We start from the raw sequence: 10,419 nt of genomic DNA, 5'->3' as shown, positions 1-10,419 counted from the left end.
CATAATTGAAGAGAATTTAAAGAAGGTTGATAATTGTATTTGTTTTGCAAATGAAATACTAAATCCGAAGATGTTATAAAGAAAAAAGGTTACTAAACCAACAATGCAGGAGGAGAGAAACCCAAACACAAAACAAACAAATACAAGGTGAATGTCAAAAGAGTAAATGAAAACAAAACAAAACAAAACAAAACCAAAAAAAAAAAAAAAGGTGAAACTAAATGAGAAGAAAGAGCAATATTGAGGCATAGCAGAAAATTGCAGGAAAACAAATGAACATGCATGGTTTTGGATAAGAATCAACCACAAGCTGCTGGGAAGAAACAATTACAGGAAATTTGTTAACACTTGACAATGCTTCACATTCACAATACCACCAAATGAAGAAATCAATTGGTGTAAACAAATGCAATTTCTCAACAGGCAAAGAAAATGATTATAATTCTTACAAGGAAAAAAAAAACAGGAAAACCAACACAATAATATTAACCACCAAGTAAAGAAAAAAAAAACAAAAGCCTGCATACAATACAGAGGCAAAGGAAAACGAATTTACAGACATCAACCCTCTATTGGATTTTACATGGACATTTTACAAGTGGGATATAATCCGGCTACACAAGCCAAATTTACAATCAGGATATAAACCAATTACAACACAAAAGATACAAAATTTTAATCATGGAATCTATAATTACAATTCACAAAGTATACAATCCTAGTTGTAAGAACAATTCCATAAATACATATGCAATATGCAGTCACCATATCCAATAAAGCCTTGAGATGGCTCACCGAGAATACATTTTGTAGTATCTTAAGGCTTAAGCTCATAGTTTCATATGCTCCATGGAGAAATGAGTAACGTAACCCTCCAGTATGATAGTAATTGCTTAATTTTACAACACAAAGTTAAGCATACAACAGTTCTACCGGACCATCCCTAAAGTTGAATTGGAATTGTGTACAAGCCATCTAGTGGACAAGTATGGGGCTCAAACTTGGTACAACACGCTTACAGGCTGATAGAAAGGGACAAGCATTGAAATGAAACGCTTACATGTTTGGAAAATACTACACACAATCTACCAAAACAGCTCAAAATAGGATTTGTAAAAGTACATGTGGTAGACACATCCCTATGGCCATAACTGGCGACATGATTTGTAATCTTCTTTACAAACTTTAATGAAGGGTAAACCATATATAGATTTCATGAGGAAAACAAAATACAGCCACATTCAATGGGCCAAAACACTAGGATTGTCAGAGAATTCATCCAAGTTAACTCATCTTCCTCCATGTAACCAACATATGCGGATTTAGACATGAAAACAAAGAGTTGCCTCTCTGCTCCCTGAATACGATAATTAAAGAAAAATTTCCATGTCAAAGTCCATCAAAAGAGATCAAATACTGACAGGACAGCTATATTTGCACATAAATATGCCCACCCCTAAACAAAACATTAAGAGAAGAGGAAAAAGTTAAATGGTACTTGTAAGAGATCAGACATGGCCTAAACACATGCTTCAGATAAGTTTAGCATGCTCTTCTAAAATATTGTTACTTTCTTATTTATATCATAAAAATGTCACAAACTGGGCAGACCTAGAAAAACATATCTTCCCACTCAAGGCATCACACAAATTTCAATCAGTGCCACACTGCCACATCTTAAGTTGTTCAGCATTTAGCAATGACCCAACAATGGCTATGCTTACCACTCGCACAAGTATAAGTGAAAAAACTAAAAGTTCAAATACACAAAAAACAAAAAGTAAATGTTATTGATTATGCACTTTGTTATGCCATATAGGTTTCTAGATGCCTTTAGCTGAATTCTTAGAAAAACGACAAAATAAAGAACACTTCACTTTGCCATACTTTTTAAGAATATACAGTCTCTCACCACCAAGGACTATTCACTTTTAAATATGGAGTATTAAAGTTCCATATAAGAACGCTCATTGCCATAAGTTAGTACAACATATCTTAGTGTGAACCATTAGAACTGAACTGGGAAGCACATTATGCTATCAGGAATATCTTAGATGATCCATATAAAATGCTAAAAATAGTGTCACCACTCACCACCTAGCCTCAGAGAGAAAATTTCAATTCTCAGAGAATGCATTATAACTTATATAGAACTTAAAATAACAGTTACCAAAATTCAAAATTCATGGAGCATAGATCATTAAAACAAGGACTGGCTCTGTAAACAAGTAATCACATCATCAACAACATTACTTCTTAAACCAAAGAATGGAAAATCAAAAGAAATTTGAAAAAACAAAAGAAGCTTTCTTCATGAAAGAAAGGCAAATGCAATGAATATTTTAAGCAAGTCAAACTATAATGGATTATAACAGGAAGCCAGGAACTAGTTCAATAAGCAAGCAACCACATCATCAACAACATTACTTAAACCAGACAATAGAAAATTAAAAAGAAAGTTGAACAAGCAAAATAAGCTTTTCTTCATGAAAAAAGGCAAACGCAAAGAATATCTTAAGCAAGTCAAACTACATAACAGTATATAACAATGTTCCTGGTGTCTCAAATTTCATAAAAAGCAAGGATAAAACCAGCTCAAGAGAGCTAATGGAACCAGAAATCCCTCAATCCTAGATGAAGATTGGCAGCAGGCAACAAGAACTCTCAAGTCCCAACACACTATGAAATCCCACAGAAGTCCTGATAAAGGTCCTCAGGATCATAAGACAAATATAATGTCTTGCACCAATTAAGGTTCATAGCAAATAGAATAAAAGTTAAGCTATATTCTTACTTCATTGAATTCAGGAAGAATTCATATGCCTTCAAGCAGTCAGCATAGGAATGCAGTGAAAGGATAATAGGGTGGTAGGAGTCCAATTAAGACCATGTGAAGAATAACAGAGCATTTAGCCATGTTACTCTGATGGCAACCTTTTCCGCTTCCCATAGTCAGTATCCCTCGAACGAGATCGATGATCCTCTTCCTGCACTGCTCTGGATCTGCTTCGAGATCTTGAAGAATGTCCCCTATCATAGTCATCTTCATAATCTAACTCACGTTCTTTGTGACGGTAGTCCCTATAACCATCTCTTTCATCCCTGTACCTGTGCTCCCTATCGTACCTGTCCCTTTCATACTCTCTATCATCCCGATGCCTCTTCTCAGAGTTACCTGACCAATCACGTTCTGAAGCTCGCTCCTTCTCCCGGGAAGCAGCTGTCGACCTTGCTCCTTTGTCATGGCTGGCCTCTCCATACCCATATTCAGATGCATTATCTTCACCACCATAACTTGACTCCCTGGTCCTTCTTTCATGCTCTTCCCCTCCCCAACCACCAGTGCTTGTATCAGTCCACATTCCTGGATGAGGACCATCCATCCCTGTTGTCCCCATCATCCCCATTCCATTGGCAGCCATCCCACGGCCAAAGAAGGCGGGATTGACATGAGGAGCCACTCCAGCAAGCCCCATTGGATTGACAGCAGGAAACGGAGGAAGCATCCCTGGGAAACCAGGGCCTGAAAAGCCTCCATAACCAGCTCCTCGACCCATATAACCAGGATCAAATCCAGGACCCATCATGCCCTGAGGATGCATAAGACCTGGAGGACCACCAAAACCTGGACCTGCAATCCCTTGTCCATAAGCTCCACCACTCATATTGGCATTGGCTCCAGGTACATTACCTACCATATTCTTTGCTCCCATAGCACCTCTTCCCCTTGCAGGCCCGCCACCAGGACCTCTGTTTGGCATTCCCTGTCCCCCTCGTCCCCAGCCACCCCTACCAAAATTCCTCCCTTGATCTCCACTGGGGAAACTTGTCCCACTACCTCTGTTCAGTCCTTCATTCATGGGCCTCCTTGGTTGAGCCTGAACTTGATTTTGGGTTTTGTTCATATAAGAAACACCCATCTGCTTTATTGTCTGAGGACTAGCAAATGCAACCACACAAGCTCGCCCATTGAAAAGGTGGCCATTCATTCCTTCTTTACAAGCAGTAGCAGCAGAAGGATCATAAAATTCAACTTGACAATAGCCTTTGGATTTGCCACTAGCTCTTTCATCAAAAAATTTAATCTCCTTAACTTTCCCATACTGAATTAGCACACTCTCAAGATCAGCATCAGTAGTCCACCAGTGCAACTCCCCCACAAAGAGCATTGTATTGCCATTTTCTATGGCTGGCCTCATCTGGTTTTCATTCATCATAGAGCTGTTCATGTTAATATTGGCATTAGAATTTATTTGATGAGCTGGCATCAATGGAGCACCTCTTGAGCCACCAGCAGCTGAATTCTGCAATGGCATAGACTCATTGACAGCATTGCCTGAAATATCAGCTGGATCAGAACCAGTCCTATGAGACATTGGAACTGATCCTTGAAATCCCATGTTTCCCACTTGAGGATCACGAGTCATTGAAGGAGGTCTTGCTTTTTCTGGGGCATCAGCAGCTTGATTGGGACCCCTTTCAGCTGTAAGTCCACTCTTTTGCTCAGGAAATCGCAGTCCAGAACTGGCAACACCAGGGTTCATCTCTTGTGATGTTATAGCACCCGCTCTTGGTTCAGACATATTATTTTCGGGAGCTTGGGATCCTCCATTTACCACAGTATCAGGAGGTTTTGGTGCTTCAGACCGCTGCAGCTGAAGAAAACCCTCTCCAACATTAACATCATTGTAAAGATCATCATATTCATCATCTTCACCCATCATTTCCTCCTCTGCAAGTGCAGGGATAGTTCCACCTCCATGATACTGCATCTTTTGACCTCCTCCATATTCCTCATCATCAAAATCTAATTGGTCATCAGCTGTAGGATCCATTTATGTTAAATAGCAGTGTTGATTATTCACCTCCACCTAATTTAAAGCATATTCAAAAAATAATTAAATTCACATCTAAGCAACATAAATATGCCCATCAGCTCTAAGGAAAAATAAGGAAAATTCAAGCAGATAAAAACACAAAGGTGCTTACTTTAATAAAGATAGAGTGTCAAATAGCATAACTTTTGAAAGTAACCCAATTACATGAAGCTGGTAGAATTTAAGGTAACATGAAAATCAAGATCTTGCAAACATCGAAAGGAACAAAACCGTGTAGATCAGAGCAACATGTTCACTAGCATGTACAATTGATAATAACAATATGCGCTGTAAACATCTATAGCACCCACAGCGAGAAATTACACACCAGTTGCTAAAATCTCGAACCCATCCTTTCAATACCCATATCCCAAATTCAAATCAAAAAATTGCATATTTATTCAACAGCCAAAGCATAAAGAACAGAAAAAAGAATTGAGAACAATTGTAATCGAAACTGCGATTGATTAATCATTAAAATAAACAATAAATGCGGAAATTTTGAAGAGAAATTGACTTGACTTAGTTTTAGGTTTATCCTTGGATGAAAAACAGGAAATGATTAAATAGCAGTAAGGTTACAGTATTTCCTTACACTTCTTCGTCTCACCTCCCAACACCCAAAACTCAGCTCCTTCCCTCTTCAGTCTCTCTCTCTCTCGCTCTCCCTCCCTATCTTTCTCTCTCTCTCTTTCCCCCCCTTCTTCAGCTTCGTAGAATTGCTGGTCCAGTGCGAAGTGGATTTTGTTTTCTAGTTTCAATTTTATTTGGGGAGGAAAGTGTAAATGACGGATATATTGGGTTCATTAAAAGCAATAATAGACATTCTATTTTTGACTAGATTTCTTTACAGCGTGCGAAGTTCCGTTGTCATACTCAAAAAAAATTTAAATTAAATTAACTATTACAAAAATGATAATTTTTTTTTTGAAAATAACAAAAATGATAATTAAATTCTTGAATTTGATTTCTCAAAAAAAAAATCTTGAATTTGAAAAAAAAAATGAATACTCAAATTCAAATTAAAAAAAAAAAGGAGTTAATACCATCTGGAGTCCTCCAATTATTGTGATTTTGCCATGTTTAGTCCTAAACTTTTAAATTGACTATTCGTGGTCTTTCAATTTTCAAATTGTTATCATTCGTGGTCCAAGTTAATCACTCATAGTTCTTCAACTATCAAATTTTAACCACTCACTATCCTTCCAAGAGGACCACAGCTGGTTAAATTGTGAAAGTTGAAGGAACATGAGTGGTAAACTTAGACCATGGATGGTTATAATTAGGGGTGTGCAATTCACCGAAATTTTTCGGTTAACCGACTGAACCGAAAAATTTCGGTTAACCATTAACCGAACCGAAAAATTCGGTTCGGTTAATGGTTAAAGGAATCTTGAAATTTCGGTTAACGGTTAATTCGGTTCGGAAGGTCGGTTAACCGAATTAACCGAACGGTTAACCGAATTTATATATATATATAGATAAATAATTAAATATAAATACTAAATACTAATTAGATTGAAGATTTGAAGTTATGGATGTTTGAATATTTGAAGTTATGGATGATTTGTATTTTATTTTAATTGGATTTATTATTTTAGGTGTTATTTTTAGAATTTTATATTTTAGGTTAAAAAATTTCGGTTAACCGACCGATTAACCGAAAAAATTTTCGGTTCGATTAATTCGGTAACACATACTTCGGTTCGGTTAACGGTTAAAGGTTTTAAAATTTCGGTTAATTCGGTTCGGTTAAAACGGTTCGGTTAACCGAACGGTTAACCGAATGCACACCCCTAGTTATAATTTGAAAGTTGAAAGACCATCGACGGTTAATTTGAAAGTTTAGGACTAAATGTGGCAAAATCATATACTCGGATGACTCCACGTGACATTAACTAAAAAAAATGACTATTTTTTATTTTAAAAAAATTAACGAGAAAGAGCTTCATTTTTCTTTTAACAAACGAGAAGGATCATATTAAAGCAAATCTGAAATACAACCAGGAGCGATAGACAACCACTCTCCAAGGATAGAGGAAGAACCAGCCGCCCGTGCAAGCACATGGACAACGTGATTCGTTGACCTTTTGACATGACGAACCAAAAGGTTCCCAATGTCACAAGCAGCCATTCGACACTGCTTTACAACTAAACCAACATGCGAATAGAAAAAAACAAGAGTAATAGTGAAAAACCAATTCGTACAATTTGGTATAAAAGAAGACCTCCCTAACATTTAAATAATATCGTTTGACAAAACATAAGAAAATATTAGAAAAATTACATGCATTTCTTTAATATCATCAAATCAAACCAAATGTTGAGATTATGGACATAAACCAATACCATTAAAAACCTAATTAAAAAACATTGATCGCAACTTGGATAAGGTCCATATTCAAATGTTTTAGCCAACTGAGAGCTTTCCTTACTCCTATAACCTTGGCTTCTTTAGAATGATACACACCTTACCATGAAATTCCTCTAACCACAATGAAATCCTTGTTTGCGCTCCTCAAAATATATCTAAATCTCATATTCCTTGTATAAGACTAACATAGCATCCAAACAGGCATTTTAAAGCTAAGAAATTATTTTTAAAAAAATTATCTTATTAATTTATTATATTTGCAAAATAAAAATAACAAAAAATTTATTTTTGGTTGCTTTCACTTTCTTCATCTCTTATCTCCATATTGGAAACAATGAGGATATCAAATTGATGATAAATTTATTTTTGACAAAGAGACCATACTAAAAGAATTTCGAATTAGGAATTATGAAAGCTATATCTAGTTTAAAAAATATATATATATATATAAAGTCAACTCTAACCAAGATAAATAAAATTCACTTCGAAATTCACATGCGCTATACCTCAAAATTGACCAAATTTGACAACAATTATAATATAGAAAACATGAAACTAAGAAACATGTTGGTGATATGTAATAAAACAAGCCAACGTTAGTGTTATGAACCTGTAGATTTTGATTGTTAGGACTCCTATTATAGACTAGTTGTATTACTATTCAAACTCTATAGCTTGTATATATTTTCTCCCTTGTAATCTGACCAGACTGAGACATTCAATTATTCAATCCTAATCTGGTATCAATCGCTAGGTTTTTCCCTGATGGCCGCTAATGATGGCTCTGCCGGTGTTTCATCCGAGCGGACCGTTTCGAATTCCATAGCTCCTTCATTATCGATTCCCTGTCGTCGGCTCATCATTTTGTGAGTATCAAGCTCACTAATCGGAACTTTTTATTCTGGCGAGCGCAACTGGTTCCTTTTTTGCGTGGTCAGAACCTCATGGGGTACGTTGACAGGTCCGTTCCCGCGCCTCCGGCCACCCTCCCCGTTCCTGCCGGTGAAGTCTCGTCCGTCGCTGCGGCTGCTAATCCGGCTTACGGTCATTGGCAGCAGCAAGATCAGGCCATCCTCTCCATGATTATTTCATCGCTGACTGAGGAGGTTATGCTTCTTGTTCTTGGTAAGCCGACTTCCTGAGCTGCTTGGTGTGCGATTGAAGTGGCATTGGCGTCGACGTCTCGGGCTCAGTTAGTTCATCTCCTCGGCCAATTGTAGACTTTGTAGTAGGGGGATGCGTCGGTGGCGGACTTTCTTGGTCGTGTGAAGGTGCTGCTGGAGGATCTTGTGCTTGCCCGCCGTCCGGTTTCAGATGATGAGAAGAACATTTACGTATTCGTGGTCTTCGAGTCGAATTCCAGGCGTTTGTTGCATCCTTGGCGTCGCGACCCAGTCCCGTTCTGTTGGAGCAATTAGCCGATTTGCTGGGTTCACAGGAGTTCCCTCATGTTCGGGAGTTCTCGTAGGCAGTCGCTGGTGGCTCGCCAGTGGCAAACGTTGCTCGTAGAGGAGGCACTGGTCGGGGTGGTCGCCGCGGTGGTCAGCAATGGCGCGGTGGCTACCAGTACTCTGCTTCGCCTTTTCTACAGTCTGGTCGCGTTTTTCAGCTGGGCAGAATGCTTTCCAAGGGCAGCAGTTCGGTCGTGGCCGTGGGCAGCAGTGGCACTGTGGTGGCAGCTCATCGCGTGGTCGCTCGGGGCCGAAGTGTTAGATTTGTGAGCTGCCCGGTCACACTACTGTGACGTGCTATCGTCGTTATTCGGATGGTTCACGGGCTAATATGGTTTATCAGGATCCGGGCGTGTCTTTGACCTCTCATACTTGGTACCCCGACACGGGTGCTACGGATCACGCTACTCCAGATAGTGGTGCACTTCTAGCGTCGGATGATTACACTAGTTCAGATGCGCTTCGTGTTGGTAATGGTAAGGCCTTACCCATCTCCAGTGTTGGCTATGCATCTTTTAATACCCCTGTTCGTTCGTTTAAAATGTCTCATGTTTTACATGTTCCTGGGTTATCTACTTCGCTTCTGTCTGTTCAAAAATTTGAGGCTGAAAATAATGTGTTTTTGAGTTTTACCCTTCATATTTTGTTGTGAAGGATATCCGCACCAAAGCGGTCCTTCTGCAGGGTAAGAGTTCGGGTGGTCTATATTCTTTGCCGGTGACCTCTCCATCTGCGTTTTTTTTTGCTCGTGCGTCGTCTTCTGTGTGGCATGGGCGGCTTGGTCATCCGCATCCCCGGGTTCAAGGTCGCATTTTAGAGTCTTCTTTGCTTAGTTCGTCTGGTCGTTTAGATTCTCTTTGTAGTGCATGTCAGATGGGGAAATCTGCGCGTTTCCCTCTTTTAAGTGTTTAGTCTAATAGTTCGCATGTTTTAGAATTGGTGTATACACACATTTGGGGTCCTGCCTCACTTTTATCTAGTAATGGATATCATTATTTTGTGATTTTCATTAATGATTATACCCGCTATACATGGTTTTTTCCTATGCGTCTCAAGTCTGATTTGTATGCCATTTTTGCTCAATTTCGTGTTTTGGTTGAGCATTCGTTTAATTGTCGCATTAAGTCCATCTAGTCTGATCTGGGTGCTGAGTACAAGAAACTACACTCTGAGTGTCTTCGACTTGGCATTCGTCATAGGCAGTCCTACGCTTATACTCACGAGCAGAATGGCCATGTAGAGCGTAAGCACAGGCACATAGTTGAGACTGGTCTTACTTTACTTACTCATTCATCGGTTCCGTCCCATTTCTGGGATTATGCATTTGAGTCTGCGGTGTATCTCATTAATCGGATGTCCACTTCTGTCTTGGGTGATCGTAGCCCTCATTTCATGCTACATCGCTCTCCTCCCTCTTACTCTTTTTTGCGTGTCTTTGGTTGCCTCTGCTATCCTCATCTTCGTCCCTATAATCGTCATAAGATGAGTTTTCGGTCAGCTCGTTGTGTTTTTCTTGGATATCCTGATTCCTTTCGGGGGTATAGATGTATGGATTTAACTACTGGTAAGGTCTTTATTTGCCGGCATGTGCGTTTTGATGAGCAGGTGTTTCCCTTTGCTACTAAGTCTGTTTTGCAGCCTGTTATTCCCGATTAGTCGCCTCCGTGGGGTGTTGCGTGTGTGCCAACACCTGTTCCTAGTCTGGTGGCTGTCTCTT

General features: G+C 39.1%; 1 protein-coding gene across 3 annotated transcripts; it reads right to left on the bottom strand.

Moving 5' to 3' along the window:
* Positions 1-551: 551 nt before the first annotated feature.
* Positions 552-5,624, bottom strand: LOC116032059 (cleavage and polyadenylation specificity factor subunit 6). 3 transcript variants are annotated; one of them, XR_004100714.1, is made up of 3 exons: positions 5,473-5,608; positions 2,795-4,871; positions 552-1,357 (listed from the first exon to the last, which is right to left on the bottom strand). XR_004100714.1 is itself a non-coding variant. In XM_031274451.1 (2 exons), exon 2 carries the CDS (start codon positions 4,833-4,835, stop codon positions 2,919-2,921), a length of 1,917 nt encoding a protein of 638 aa, XP_031130311.1. In that variant the 5' UTR covers positions 4,836-4,871; positions 5,488-5,624; the 3' UTR covers positions 2,460-2,918. The 3 variants fall into 3 exon arrangements, 2 of the variants coding, with proteins under 2 accessions (XP_031130311.1, XP_031130310.1); XM_031274451.1 differs by lacking the exon at positions 552-1,357 and having other exon boundaries at positions 2,460-4,871; positions 5,488-5,624; XM_031274450.1 differs by lacking the exon at positions 552-1,357 and having other exon boundaries at positions 2,460-4,871.
* Between the last annotated feature and the right edge of the window lie 4,795 nt (positions 5,625-10,419).

The sequence above is a fragment of the Ipomoea triloba genome, chromosome 10, assembly GCF_003576645.1.
Source record: "Ipomoea triloba cultivar NCNSP0323 chromosome 10, ASM357664v1".
Taxonomy (NCBI): domain Eukaryota; kingdom Viridiplantae; phylum Streptophyta; class Magnoliopsida; order Solanales; family Convolvulaceae; genus Ipomoea; species Ipomoea triloba.
The sequence above is the reverse complement of the archived record's forward strand: the minus strand, read 5'-3'. Positions and strand labels throughout refer to the sequence as shown.